Source organism: Trematomus bernacchii, unplaced genomic scaffold, assembly GCF_902827165.1.
Source record: "Trematomus bernacchii unplaced genomic scaffold, fTreBer1.1, whole genome shotgun sequence".
Classification (NCBI taxonomy): Eukaryota; Metazoa; Chordata; class Actinopteri; order Perciformes; family Nototheniidae; genus Trematomus; species Trematomus bernacchii.
The window spans coordinates 1,728,299-1,744,501 of NW_022987608.1; the positions used below are offsets into that span (position 1 = coordinate 1,728,299).

The 16,203-nt window shown below is 40.9% G+C and overlaps 1 protein-coding gene across 1 annotated transcript; it reads left to right on the top strand.

The window, feature by feature from the left end:
- Positions 1-430: 430 nt before the first annotated feature.
- LOC117483173 (muskelin-like) lies at positions 431-15,050 on the top strand (the record flags this gene model as incomplete). Its single annotated transcript, XM_034131385.1, is given in 15 exon segments — positions 431-623; positions 2,129-2,206; positions 2,404-2,469; positions 4,877-4,988; positions 5,185-5,395; positions 5,775-5,996; positions 6,468-6,597; positions 7,918-8,065; positions 8,523-8,640; positions 9,308-9,447; positions 11,044-11,129; positions 11,161-11,177; positions 11,246-11,300; positions 12,255-12,301; positions 12,304-15,050. Coding segments are annotated over 15 exon segments (1,704 nt in total), but the record flags the coding sequence as incomplete, so codon positions are not given.
- Positions 15,051-16,203: the final 1,153 nt, after the last annotated feature.

The window sequence follows — 16,203 nt, forward strand, 5'->3', positions numbered from 1 at the left end:
GAAAAGCATGACATGGGACCTTTAAGTACATTTTAAATCAGGATATACTTGATAAAGAAGAAGTAAATGCATCTAAGAAGCAACAGCTTTTAATGTCATTTAGTGTCGCCTGAGTTGAGAGTGAACTTCTCCATGCATATAATAATAATAATAATAATAATACACTTTATTTGTAACAAAGACAGAAAACATAACAACAATATTAAAATAATATTAAAATACAGAACAAGATAAAACATCAACAGTGATCCTAATGAAATTCCCTTGAAGTAAAGCTGACAGTTAACCCAAATTTAAAAGCAAATTAAAAACTTTTTAATATGGCTTTTAAACATTTGAAGGGGGTCTGCTGCTAATCCCGTTGAGTCTCTCGCCGGTCTCTCCCTCTATATCTGCATTAATGTGTTTCCTCTCCATTGTTCCCTCGCAGTACAGAGAACAGGAAGCCATCCGCCTTTGCCTGAAGCATTTCCGACAGCATAACTACACCGAGGCCTTTGAGTCGCTGCAGAAGAAGACCCGGATAGCGCTGGAGCATCCGATGCTAACTCACCTGCACGACCGCCTGGTGCTGCAGGGAGACTTTGACGCTTGTGAGGAGCTCATCGACAAAGCTGTGGGAGGTAACACCTGATGGATCGAGAGTAAAGATTACTTTTTTGCGAAATAAAGAAATAACAAGACAATTTTACTCAAATAAAACTGCCGCTTGGGCATCAGTAAGCAAGGCAACAATATCTTCTGTGCATTTATTTCATTGTATCCCAAAAATACAATACATAAAGAACAATGGATTCACCTCTCGCCTTTCCTGTGTTTCCGCATAATCACCAGGTGCCCTAAACTGCCTTCTAAATAAGCATTAAGAATGACTTCAACTCAAATTATAACGATAACTATTGAGTAATTAAATATAAACAAAGAACAGCAAGAAAATAAATTACTAAATAACATAAATCTTTGTATGGCACAAATAATTCATTTTTCCGCCGCCTTAGGTCTTTCAGGGCGAGTAGACAAATTCTTCTCCTGTTTTTTACATCTGTGATTCTGACTGTTCTACAGTTTTGCAATATTACATGGTACACGTGTTCGTCTACTGCTTTAAAATCAAAAAGTCCACCAGTTGAAAATCTCAAGCTAAAAGATTGCAGTTCAGCCCTTTTTGAGAAGCAGAATCAGCCTAACATAATACAATAAGGCGCTTTCACACCGGAGTACTTTTCCCAGTAGTTCCGATATGGTGCCGAAAATGTGCGTTCACACCAAAGAAATCGGAACTAGAAATTAGTTCATGAGAACCTTTCCACCCCCTTTTCAGTCCTGCTAGAGAGCAGGTACTTTCATGGGAGAAAAAGGTTCCCATTTCTGATTGGCTGGGCGGATTGCAAACCACGCCCCGTAAAACTCCCAAAAAGTTTTGTGAAGCCGCCATTTTATTTGCTCGCATTAGCATTATTAGCATTAGCATTAGCCCAGCGCACAAACGAGAGAGACTAACTTATGGCAACACAAAAGAAAACATGGAGCGGTGGAGATGAGGAGGTGTCGGTGTTCTGGCGAGTTACTCTGAAGGCTTCAGTAGAAGCTGCTGGGAGCCCAGCAGCTTCTACTGAAGCCAGTCCCCAACTCCGGGGACTTCCGGCCGGGGACTTCAGGTGGCAGTATACGCCGTGAAGTTGTTTGTGGCCTGCCAGTAAACCCAAAGCAGAAGAAGAAGAAAGTGACGTCAGCGGCTTCATTTGCCTAATCCTCCCTCAGGGACTTATTCCGGTGTGAACGCGATCTGCTCTTTAGTTCATCAGAACTAAAGAGTTCTGATGAACTAAGTACGGCAAAGTAATTAGACTGAAGCCCTCCTTTGTGCACCAGTCAATCCTCAAATTAAACACAGAGTTAAATCCCAGGTCAGATGTACGTTAGAGGGTCTTGAGCATGTTTTCTCTTCAGTGATTATATTAAATGTTCTTGTATCGTGTCTTGATATCTGTCCTTGTTTGATGTTGCAAATGGAGCTGCTGTGAAACATTTCAGACTTGACCTCACAATAAAATATCATCGTATCAGTTTCTGCTTGCATTAACTTTACATTTTGCTTTATTTGATTCTCTTTTTCTCCTTTTTCTAGACGGGCTGTTTAACCAGTACATCAGCCAGCAGGAGTACAAGCCCCGGTGGAGTCAGATCATCCCCAAATGTAACAAAGGTACCCAAGAAATCACCCGAGACGACATGACGAGTGAGACCATCTACTCAAGTGGGGAAATATCCCAATCACATTTCAGCATGTGACGTCTCAGTGGCCTTGTAGCTAAAACTCCCTCCTGTCCTCTGCTCACTCCACCTCTTCTACATTATCATTCTTCCTCATGCTCCACCTCCTCCTTCCTCTTCTCTCTGCAGGTGACGGAGACGACAACAGGCCCGGGATGAGGGGAGGACATCAAATGGTCATCGACGTCCAGACTGGTGAGACCCATGGATGTTTAATAAGAACTGGATACAGCGTGGGAGGCGGGGTCTCGTTCTTTCCTTTGAGAGCTGCTCATTGGCGCATGAGGACAAAATGGCCTGATATTTTTGAGAGTGAAACGTCACAGATTACCCATCATGCCTGGCTGTCAGAGCAGAAGTACCCGTATGTGCGCTCACAGAGCATGCGCCCCTTAAGCCCCGCCCCCCGAGCTCCCACTCTCGGCTCAGTAGAATGAATGGAGAGAGAAAATAAATCAGAATTCGGCTTTTAGCGCATTTTACAACTTTAAGGACCTAATGATTCTAATAAGGGCTATAAGATAGTTCATACTGGGTAGTTTATTTAGTTTAAAAAACAATTATCCGCTGATTTACAGACATCTCTTTCCCCATGTAAGTCAATGGGGATAAACTCTTTCTGGGCCCAGTGACGTCACGGGCTGATACGGAAATTGTAGTACGGCCGTTTGGACTCAACGAATATTTTCCTCAGAGTCCAGAGCACTTCCTGGGGGCTTGGGTGAGACCCAGGCAGCCATTGTTATGACTCGGCTTTTTAACCGAAGCTCTCTGACTCATATCCTCCTACGCACACTCAGAAGCTCTATCACTGTTTAATCAAATCAAGCACCCTCCCTGACCTTCAGCCCTTCTCTAAAAGGAAAAAGTCCTGAAGTAATCTCCTTTTTAAGAGCTCATAAAGACACTCTTTTGGACTGAGACACACTTGTTTTTGTATCTGCTTCCTTTTTAAGAGCTCGTAAAGACTCTCTTTTGGACTGAGACACACTTTTGTTTTTAGTATCAGCCGATGTTGTACTTTCCGTACTTTCCTGCTGGCGATCTAAAAACAAAAGCCTGCATTGTGAGAGAGATGTTTGCAACGTCAGAGCTGAAAGAAGTTATTTCATCCCTCTGCTCAGTCGAAGACTTACACAGTGACTTCTGTGTTTTGGATTTAGCAGTTTGTTTTGTAGGGAATGTAGTAGTATATCATAGTAAATCAAATATTTTGTTACACCACGTTGTCTTATACATCCTTGTCACAGTTCCTATATGTGTTAGATCGATGTTGATTTGACTTGATCTAGAATCAATTGCTTTTCCTTGAGTTCCCGAATGTGTAAACAACTTGAATATTTATATTGATTTATTTTATTAGTTATGATTCCGAATTGACTAATAAGGCCAACAAATTCACATAAATAATATCAACGCATAATTATTTGTTGCTAGAAATTTAATGGCTTTTTTTATTATTTCAAAATCAGAAGGAGCAGATGGATAGATTGATCGATAGATAGATAGATAGATAGATGGATGGATAGATGGATAGATAGATAGATAGATAGAACGATAGGTAGATAGATAGATAGATAAATAGATGGATAGATGGATAGATAGATGGATAGATAGATAGATGGATAGAACGATAGGTAGATAGGTAGATAGATAGATAGATAAATAGATAGATAGAACGATAGGTAGATAGATAGATAGATAGATAGATAGAACGATAGATAGATAGATAAATAGATGGATAGATGGATAGATAGAACGATAGATAGGTAGATAGATAGATGGATAGAAGGATAGATGGGTAGATAGATGGATAGATAGGTAGATAGATAGATGGATAGAAGGATAGATGGGTAGATAGATGGATAGATAGATGGATAGATAGATAGATAGATAGATAGATAGGTAGATGGATGGATAGATAGCTGGGTAGATAGATGGATAGATAGATGGGTAGATAGATTAGTACTTTATTGATCCCAATTTGGGAAATTTGCGTTGCAGCAACCTAAAAAACAAGGCAATGTACATAAGAGAAATTAAGACAAGAAATAAACAGTCCAAAATATTTCTGAAATAAAATAGCATTTAAAGGTGGGGTAGGTAAGTTTGAGAAACCAGCTTGAGATCGCTAGAATTTGAAAATACACAACCGGAGAAAATCTGCCACTTCCTCACAGAGCCCCTCCTCCAACACACACGAACGCGCACATGACCAATGAGGGCACGAGATAATTTTGTGCACAGATGGAAGGCTGACAGGCAGGTAGGCCATCCAGTTATTTTAGCCGGCCCGGCTAAAATGATTGGTCGTGCTTTTTACAGTACTACGGCTTCCACAGATGAAATGTTTTTATGGATTTTTTGTCAAAGCACTTAAGATATTCATTGCTATCGGGATGTTAAGAGCATTCCATGGAATATAACAAAAAGTGTATCTCGAGCCGGTTTCTCAAACTTACCTACCCTACCTTTAAGAAAAAAAAAAAAAATTGATGGATTGACTTCCATACAGGCAGTGCTATGTTTTCTAAAGCAGAATGAAATGATGAAGAGTTGGGTTCATGTTTTGTCTACGTTCTTACTTGTCTGTTTCCCTCAGAAACCGTTTACCTGTTTGGAGGCTGGGACGGCACTCAGGACCTCGCTGACTTCTGGGCGTACAGCGTTCAGGAGAACCAGTGGGTCTGCATCTCCAGAGATACGAGAAGGAGGTGAGAGGGAACACTTTGTCAAATCTCAGATGAGGAAAGAAACTAATGAATATTTAATACTTTGAAAGAATTGTTTCAACAAATATTAGTCTCCTCTTTAAACATCTCAACTGCTCATGAATACACTTTAAGACACATATTAAAACATTTTAAAACAGCAGCTCTGCATGTGTTGTCTCCTGTGAACCAATCAGAGTGGTCCGAGTGCTCGCTCGTGCCACAAGATGTGCATCGACTCGCAGCGGCGTCAGATCTACACTCTGGGCCGCTACCTGGACTCCAGCGTGAGGAACAGCAAGTCTCTGAAGAGCGACTTCTACCGCTACGACATCGACGCCAACACCTGGACGCTGCTCAGCGAGGACACGTCCGCTGATGGAGGGCCCAAGCTGGTGTTTGACCACCAGGTACGACACAACAAATATGCCTTACAGCTCTTTTTAATTCATTTAAATATCTGTTTGAAGACATTTCACTGCACAGGGAGTCTACAAAGGAGGTGTGAGCAGCAGCCTTGTCTGTCAACAATCAATAGATACAAAATAATAGTCACTTCAATATCTTTGAGAATATACATTAGTGCAAGACTGTCCATAGCAGCGTAAAAAAACACTCCAACACCGCGCCGCCATCTTGATTCTTTAATTGAACATACTGCAACATTTCATACAAGACATAGCTCTCCATTAATCCCCATTAACTCTGGGCTTTCTTCAGATTTTCTTTTTGATGTAAAGGTTGAAGGACTTGCAGTCTTCTCACACTTCCTGTTTCCCCTTCCTGCAGATGTGCATGGACTCGGAGAAGCACATGATTTACACGTTTGGCGGTCGCATCCTGACGTGTAACGGCAGCGTCGAGGACAGCCGCACGTCGGAGCCTCAGTTCAGCGGCTTGTACGCGTACCACTGCCAGGCCGCCACGTGGAGCCTCCTGAGGGAAGACTCGTGTAACGCCGGGCCGGAGGACGTCCAGTCCCGCATCGGACACTGCATGCTCTTCCACACCGTGAGTCACACCTGTCGTAGACACACTTTCGTCTCAGCACGACACTTTATTTCAGCACACCGCCATCTTCGGATAACGCATACAACACGTAACTCCCACGTTACACTTGACAACATCCGGTAACACTTCCGGTTCTTCACAAATAAAACTCCAAGTGAACACATTAAACATAAGCAGAAATAGTACATGTGAGTTAACACCTGTCTCGTTACACTGTTGTTTTCCATTTCTGTGAGAATAACCTGGCCTTTTAGTCAAAGCCAACTTTATTGTCAATCTTTACATGCATAAAAACCTTCATAACACACAAGGGGACGGGTAATAACCAGAAAAGCATGACTTCTTTTAAAAGAAGATATCACAGTAAAAAGTTGTGCATTTGTATGAACACGTTACATCTATTTACATAAGTGTGCAGATGAGAGTGCAGAGTTATTTTTGTTCCCTGATCATCTTCCCCTTTTCCAACAGAGAAACCGCTGTCTGTACGTGTTTGGAGGTCAGAGGTCAAAGACGTACCTCAACGACTTCTTCAGCTACGATGTGGACGGAGACCACGTAGAGATCATATCTGACGGCACCAAGAAAGACTCGGGCATGGGGTAAGAAAGAACAACATATATCTTTTATACACTAATAGTCCGCTCCTTAAACACACGCTTGGTCCTATTTATCTGAAAAAACCCAGAGGTGAAGGTTTGTGGCTCGCAAAAAGGTTCATTATTAGACCAACTTTAAAAGACCACCTCCAGCGAAGACCAGTCTATACTTATATATATTTGCATCAGTATATTTGCATCAGTATAGCAACATTTTTTAACAGCAAACATGGTGGAGTTACAGTTTTGTTTAATGTTAACTGGACCATGGCGCTTCCTTTTGATATCTACCAAAAAAATCCCACCTGATATTATTGTATGTTTCACAACCAGCTACAAACAGAGGTAAACAATTTTTTATGTTTTTATAGCCCAATTTTCTGAGTTTTTAAAACACTTTTTTAATGTGAGGGAACCCATGTTTGACACACTGTTCTCATACATTTCCCAAATACTCATAATTTTTGTTATTTATTTTCTCCTGTACTTTTTTTGGCTTATTTCAGGCTCTCCTCTAACTCATTTTATTGACTAGCTGCCCTGTATCCTCTAGGGATGCCAGCGATTTTTCGAATATTCGTTACAGTCTCCATAATCGAAAATTAGTTTTAAAATTCGATTTTATTTATATATATTTTTGTATTATATTTATGTTTTTCTTTGTTTTTCCTGGCTTAGTTTCAAACCAAAATATAGACTAATGCTAATAATAGTATAGTATTAATAATTGTAAATGGCCATTGGGCAAGAGTGCAGACTGCTGCTGCAGCTGCTACACACCGACCCCGCCCCCCCCCCCCCCTACTCCGTTAGGGTTAGGGTTAGGGTGGCGAATAATCGATTAATAGTCGCCAGGGCTGTCCGATTTTCGAATTTGATCATGGTCAGTTTCTGGCATCCCTAGTACTCCGCATGAGTATTGTTGAACTAACCTGTGTCTCCATCAGACTAAATTAAAAATGACAGTCCTGGTATTCCTGCTGCTGTGTTCAGAGTCTAATAAACTCCACGTCAGAGAAGATACGACCAGGTCAGACACTTCCTCTCCCGATAGAAAAATCGACTGAGATCTGAAATCCACCTTCAACAACGCAGTAATAAATAGCCTCTGATCTCCCAGAGCCAGACAGAGAGAGAAATAGACTCATTCAAAATGTGCTCGACAGGTGAAAGAAAAGCAAGAAGGAACAGAATGTGTCTTGGCAGGAAGGACAAACGGTTCCCTCTTTCTCTGCGTCTCATAATAACTCAATGCATGTGATCTGCTGGAGGAGCGAATATTTCATCCCTGAGTTTAACCCTTCGTTGTTTTTGCACCACAGTGCCGATGACGGGCTTCACGCAGAGAGCCACCATCGACCCCGAGCTCAACGAGATCCACGTCCTGTCGGGGCTCAGCAAGGACAAAGACAAGCGTGAGGAGAACGTACGCAACTCCTTCTGGATCTACGACATCGCCCGCAACAACTGGTGTGTGTGTGTGTGTGTGTGTGTGTGTGGGTGTTGTGTGTGTGTGTGTGTGTGTGTGTGGTGTGTGTGTTGTGTGTGTGGTGTGTTGTGTGTGTGTGTGTGTGTGTGTGTGTGTGTTGTGTGGTGTGGTGTGTGTGTGTGTGTGTTGTGGGTGTGTGTGTGTGTGTGTTGGGTGTGTGTGTGTGTTGTGTGTGTGTGGGTGTGTGTGTGTGTGTGTGTGTGTGTGTGTGTGTGTGTGTGTGTGTGTGTGGTGTGTGTGTGTGTGTGTGTGTGTGTGTGTGTGTGGGTTTCGAGGGAACAGGTGTAATGCTGTAGCTCTTTTGTTCCGGTACATTGATTTCAGTAGCTGTACTGAAGTGTGTGAAACAAACTGAATTTGTTTTGTCTTTGGTCACACATGTAGTTCATTTCACACACTCAGTTTCCTCCTCTTCTTTACTTCCGTGTGTGTGTTCAGGTCTTGTGTGTATAAGAACGACCAGGCAGTGAAAGAAAACCCGAGCAAGGCTCTTCAGGAGGAGGAGCCGTGTCCACGCTTTGCACACCAAGCTGGGTCTACGATTGAGATGCACAAGGTAACACACACACAGCTGGGGCTCACCACAGGCTGGGGCTCACACACACACACACACAGCTGGGGCTCACACACTTGAATAGTAACACGCTGATCACTTTGCAAAGGCGATATACAGCTCGGCTTTCAACATCTGTATTTATGATGCATCACGTCGACGTCTCCTCTTGAGCTGGTTATTCTACATCTGGCTCTACTTCTCATCGGAAGCTGTAACTCTGTGAAATCAACTTCTAAAATGTTTCCCAAAACAACGTCAGAAGATGGAGGTTCTTTTTCTATCAGTGTCTGTTATGACTAATTAATCGTAAGAAAGCTGTGAAGAAATAGAGTCACACTGTTTGGAGAGAATGACAAACCCCATTTGTGTCTTAAATTAGCAGATTTCCAACCTTAAGATCACGAGGAGAGACACAAATTAAACCATGAATGCATAACAGTATTAGTAAAAGATACGAAATGTTGCCAATCCTTGTAATATTTCTTATAAAATGTTAACAAGCAATTAAAGGGTTGACAATCAGGCTGTTTTAAAAAAAATTGTACCTATGTCCAAAAAAAAACACATGAATCGAATTCAACTAAAGACCCCAATAACATGTATCTACGTCTTGTTGTTTTTAGCTTTATATTGGTGTGTATTTTCCTTTTTTATTTTCTCCGTCCAGGTGCACTACTTGTTCGGTGGAAACCCCGGAAGTCTTGTTCTCCCAAGATGCGTCTGGACGACTTTCTGGTCCCTCAAACTGTGTCGGCCCTCCAAGGAATATCTGCTGCGCCACTGCAGATATCTGATCAGGAAATACAGGTGGGGTGCAGCAACTTCATCACATGACTCTCGAGCTGTGGGATTCTTACTGCTTTGTTGCCATCTAGTGGTTAGTGGTTGTAACTGCAGGTCAAGTTTCAAGGCTCTATTGTCATTAGCACATTACAGTGTAGTTATGGCAATGAAAAACTTAGGTCACAGGCTCCTCTAACAGTGCAACATATATATATATATATAGAGCATAGAACAAATAAAACAGATAAAATAGTGCAAGAGAATGTTTGGAGATGTGCAAGTGTAACCGGTCTGGTTTGACGCCACATTTATCTCTGCGTTGTGTTGTGTGTAGGGGTGGGCGATACCACAAAATCTGGATTCGATCCGATACCAAGTATTTCAGGGCCAGTATCGCCGATACCGATACTTTTTCAAATGAAAAGCTTCTTATGTACTTTCATATAGGGGAGAGCTGCATAACATGATTTTTGAGCTGAAAGCATCATAAATAGACTAAATCTGAATTCATTTTCATGATTAAAGACAGGACAGTTTTTATAGACAAATAAACGTTTTACTTTTGCAAATTTAAAGTGCAAACATGAAAAATAACAATACAAAGTGGCCACAGTAGCGAACTGCCTTCGTGCACACATCAAAGTTCGCTAAGTTTTCATGGACAGTTGTGAAATAGCTCCACACAACGCTCCTCTTTCTCTCAGCCATCATGCGCGTGTGTGTGTCGCACTCGCGAGTCGCTGGCTGCTGCTGTCCTGCCCTGCTGGCTGCTTATCAGTCAGCTTGATAATCGGCGTTCAGGCAGGGAGCGTGCTACACGTGCGCGAGCCTCGGGGAGAGGAGGACAGCAGTGGAGAGAGAAGAAAAGAGCGTATATAGGCCTACTTGTGTTCGTCTGCACATAGTTTTTGATGACATTGACGAGTAGAGGAGAGGGGAAAAAAGTATAAAAGTATCGATATTTTGAAACGTAACGTAATATCGGAAGTATCGATATTTTGGGATCGATCCGCCCACCCCTAGTTGTGTGATCAAATAAAACGACTTCTTTCTTGCCAGCCAGGATGAATATAATTACAGCAGGAAATAGGTTCACCAGCTTTCTACATTGATACCTTCAGTGGAAGAAAACAGAGATTGGGAAACTACATAAAAAAACCACCCACATGCTCCGTTAGCATATCTAAACTTTAGAAAGCCCACGAACACCGTCTGATGCCCTGCACATTATATAAACTACATTTACACACAGCAGATATATAGGTATTAACTGCAAACATGTATGACTTGAACAAAGTACAACATGAACCTATATTAAACAATCTATTAACATATTGAATACAACATTTATGACATCACTCGTTTCACCTACCTCTCCTCAGCGAGGCCTGAAGCCGAGGAAAGTAGCGCGAGTCTGCAGAAAGTGCCGGTGCCAAGAGTACCATTATGTAACAAAATGATTTTGGTGAAATATAAGCAAGTCAAGTTATACAAGTAAATACAAACAAGATGGAAATGGTGCAAGAAGAGTCTAGTAAATGGAATGATATATTAGATAAATAATTTACAATCAGATGAATGTTTATGGATGTTTACCATTGGTGTGTTTTCATTGGTCAGGTTTGAGGAGAAAGCCCAATCGGAGCCCCTGAACGCGCTGAAATACCTGCAGAACGACCTCTCGCTCACCGTGGATCACACTGCCCGTCGAGACCAAAGAGTATGGTACTGGGTTAGCATTAAAGACTGCTTTAGTGTTATTTCAATATTCGTTTTTGGCGGTTACAGTCCCTGCTAATACTGAATGTGTTTCGCGCTTCAGTTCCAGCTCCTGCCCTCGGCTCTCTTCAAGTCCAGCTCTGATTTCATCCCACTGGGTAAGTGTTCATTAAAAACACCACGTGTGAGTCCACAAAGGACGTCTAGACCAGTTTTATCCAGGATTTTCTGGATAAGTACATTTATCTGTACTGCTAAGCCTTATATTGGCTACCTAGCTTACTTCGTGTTCTTCATCAGCCAGCATCCTTGGTATCTGTTGTTCACTGAGTTGATTCTCGCTAAGTAGCCAATATAAGACTTGGCAGTACAGATAAATGTGGGCTCACTATTTGGCAAGATGGCTAAGCCTTATATTGGCTACTTAGCGAGAATCAACTCGGTGAACAACAGATACCAAGGATGCTGGCTGATGAAGAACACGAAGTAAGCTAAGTAGCTTAGTCATCTTGCCAAATAGTGAGCCCACATTTATCTGTACTGCTAAGCCTTATATTGGCTACCTAGCTTACTTCGTCTTCATCAGCCAGCATCCTTGGTATCTGTTGCTCACTGAGTTGATTCCCCCCCCCCATCCATCTTGATGTTTCTTGGCTTCTCTTATGACCATTCATTTACAAGTTACTAACTTTTATAGTTGCCAAAGGGGAGCGTTATTGTGAAGTGTAAGACACATCACCATTTATTAATGAGTTACTACCATTTCTAATAAGACTTAGCAGTACAGACACATGTGGGCTCACTATTTGGCAAGAGAACTAAGCCTTATATTGGCTACTTAGCGAGAATCAACTCAGTGAACAACAGACACCAAGGATGCTGGCTGATGAAGAAGACGAAGTAAGCTAGGTAGCCAATATAAGGCTTAGCAGTACAGATAAATGTGGGCTCACTATTTGGCAAGCGACCGGTCACAGTTGCCCTGTTATCTCAATGTCTTATAAAAGCTTATTAATGATTTATAAAGTGTTCACAATTACAAACTATTCGTAAACCCTTTATAAGGGTAGTCTTATTGTAAAATAATTCTTAACGTCTCTCCTCTCTCTCAGGTTTCTCAGACGTGGACCAGACGTACGCTCAGAGGACAACAGCTCTTCGACACGCCTCGTCAACTTCTTCCCCGACAGCATGACTCCTCCCAAGGGCAACCTGGTGGACCTCATCACGCTCTACAAATAACCCCTAATACCACCTCGCCCACCCACCGGAGGAGGAGGCAGAGACCACTTATTTTTCTATTCCTGAACCTTCCTGTGGGATTTAACCATCATCATCATCAGCATCATCACCATCACTGAGCTGCTGTCAGTCCTGCGCCCCCTGCTGGTGAGCCTCGAGAACACCACTTTTACAAACACTGTGGTGTGAGGGAAACTCACAGAACTCACTGAGGTGTGTGTGTGTCTCTAAACGCACGATATCCCACCATAACCTTTTTTTTTTTGCTGGTTTCTTTGGAGCACGCAAAATCTTTCCCACCTCAGAAACTTAATGGCCAAAAAGGAGAATTTGCACGCATTTGTTTTCAATCTTTTTATGGTATTTTTTTTTCAATAACTTTTGTGCTGTGTCCACATATTTGGAGATGATGTGTTCAGGGTCGATTCTCAGTTCAACTCCACTGGTTGTTAATTGATTTGAAGGCAGAAGTGTGTGTGCCCGTGAAACAGGAAGTGGCTTCCCAACTCTTCTGTCCTTTCGGTCACATTCAGCATCTCCCCGCCAAACCTTCATTTGGATTATCTGCTAAGCTTTGCTTTTTCTGCAACATATGCCCCCTATTTGTGATCGTGTCAGCCATGCAGAGGCTAAAAAAAACAATTGAATAGTGTTGTAGTTACAATAGAGGAATGATTCTAGAGGATTGAATTTAATATATATCTAAATATACCTTTTTTTATATTGCTTTCGGTTGTTATCCCTGTCAAATTGGTTGGTAAATGTGCATATATACTACAGAGGACTCGAGGTAAAGTAACATTTATTTTCCTCAGTAGTTAATGGACTTCATTCTAAGGGTGTACAGGATATGTAAATATACATATTGAAGATTTCTGGCATTGGACGCATCTTGTGCTGGATTTTTTAATTGTGTCTATTTACCAAAAAAGTCAGGGTCCACAAACGATACTCATTTCACTTATTGGGAGGTATTAAAGCAGCCGGTGTGCGTTTGTAAATGAAGTGCTGGTGCCAGTTTGAGAGTGGAAAGGGCATTTTGAGTTATTTAAAAAAAAAAAAAAAAAACTTCTCCAGTGTGATGACATTGTGGGTTTAATTTTCCTTTTATCCCCCACTGAATTGGGTAAACAGATGTTTTCCCTCCGTTTAATGATGCATTTAAAACTCTACTGGGTCAACTTGTCCCATCAAGTGAACTTATAAGTCCCATTTAATACAGTTATTTAACTTTGTTATGCACTTGTTGAAGCTGAAGGAGCATACTGGGTGTCTTGCAGGTGAAATTTAAGTTTGAGAAAGTAAGGTTAAAGTGAGCCTATGTGATAATGGGAAGAACTGAAATATCCAACTACAGTGAAGGTAACATTAGCCACCCGTTAGCTTCTGGTCGTTCCGGACAAATGTGACATTATATTCTGCTGCTTCGTGGAAATCAGGGGGTTGGAAAACAGAACATTTGCTTGCTTACAGAGAAGATCAAGACTACTCTTTTTCATGTATGCTAAGTGTGAGGCTACCACTAGCTGTTAGCTTAGCATAACAACTGGAAACCATTAGCCTGGCTCAGTCCAAGGCAATCTAAAGATCACTTATTAACACAGTGACAACAAGACTCTAGGTAACTGAACTTGATCGTCATATAACTAAAGAAAACTTTTTATAACACCACACCTTATGATCTTTTACATAATGTGGTTAATTATTGAGCTTTGGAGTGCGACATCAGTGGCTATTTTTACTTTTGGTAGTCTCAATCTTCTCAACCTGATCCCTCGGCAATTTCCTAACATTATTCCAACTATTCCTTTAAGAGCACATGACTAGTAGCTAAAGTGTTTAAAATGACAGCTCAAAAAAATAGTGCTATGGTCCTCTTTAAGAGTCAGACATGAGCTCAACATTGCCTACAAAAATACCTGAATAGGATTTTTTGCAGCTTCCAATTCATAATATTCATATTGAAACTTTAAACAAAACACTTGGACTGTAGTAGACATTTTTGACATCTAAATCATCCTGCTGGTGTGTTCACTGACACTGGAGATAAGTCGTTATTTCAGACATCATCAGGGAGGTGTCCTGCTACTCAGACACATCTCATTTGATTCTCTAAATGAATCATGAGGACAGTTAACCCTGTAACGATGGAGCACGATGGAGACGTGGCTTGAATAATACTCCTAACATTTGGGAGGGTTTTTGCGTTCATTTTTTGTTGGAGGAGGATGTCATGTGAGTTGCTGCTGCCCTGAAACACACTCGATGGAAACAGATTGGTGAAAAGGACACCAGAGAAAAGCATAAGTTGTATTAGAACATTCAAATGCTAATTATTTAAGATATGACAACATTTAGGGCTCATCACGCTTCACTTTGTGACGTTAAAAAGAAGAATTAAAAGCACCTTTTTGTTAGAAAAAAACCACAATGCCAATAATACTTGCTAATTTAGAGTAATATCTTCCACACAACAATGTTTGACGGATGAAATGTTGTTTTAATTTGATTTTTCTTTCCGTTTTGCCCGTCTCCTCGACCCCTGGGTGGGAGTTTTAAGGCTGGTACACTCAGATCAGTGAATGTGTAGAAAAACCTTGTAGTATTGCATTGTATGTACTGTATATAAGGAATAAAGATTGTATTTTGTCAGGTTTTCTTAAATCCCATCTCTCCAGTGTGGGTTTTCTGCCGCCCTAGTGGTCATCTGTGAGTATTACTGTCAACAAAAATGAAAGTAAAATACCGAATCGAGTGGAAAAAATATGCTTTTATTTGCAAATCTGAACGGGTAAAACAACATGACAATTTACATTTTCCAGTGTGTCAGACCCCTGCTGTTCGCCTTCAGCAGCAAACAAATCATAAATACATACAAATACTGGTAACATACTTTGGTGAAAATATCACAGCTATAATAAACGTGAAACGGCAGACAGACAGACAAACAAACAGTGGATTGGAGTGCCCAAAGGTGATTCACTTGTATATAAGTACACACATATATATTAACTTCTTAATGGGTTTAAGAGAAAGTAAATTATTAAACTGAACATAATCCAAAAGGAAACGTGCCCAGGTTCTGCTGTGAGGGATTTTAGATCGTCTTCAAATGTCACATGACCCTCCAGCAGCAGCAATAGTGGAAGAAACAGAAATATTTACAGTGTTCACATCAGAGGTGGTTATTAATAAACAAAATCGGTATCCGGAACAGTATTTTCCAACTGATAATATTTATTTTTGATTGTAGAGTTGGCATTTTAGTGATATTTCTATGCTGTCAAAGTAATTTACACACTCTGGTCTTACAAAGAAATGGCAATTCTCAGCTTGACTGGGAGAATTGTTGCTAGTTATTGAAGAAAATACTGTGTTTTCTACGTAGTAAAAGGGTAAATTCACATCACTATTGTCAAAAATAACCACTTTTGGATAATGCAGTGTGTGGAAGATCGTCACAAAGTACAAAATAATTACATTTCCCTTCATTTCCCAAGATTCTCTACCTGACTAAATGAGACTAAAAACCTACCGGTGAAGTACAAAGTGTTTTACTTCCTGTTTACTAATACAACTATTTAAATGTTAGCTAGCCACCGTACGCCACTGGTCGTGTAGCAAAAACCCTGAATAATAAAGGTATGTTTTATTGCTTATGAAGTTTTGAAAGCAGGAAAAACTACAACTCCTGAAATGTATTAACCAGAAATGTTCAGTAATATGTCACTTTATTTTATTTTGAATGCAAGAAAGCAAAGCTCACTATAAACGCGATAAATTGATTTTCCTGTTAGATATTCTGAGCGATATCCTGCA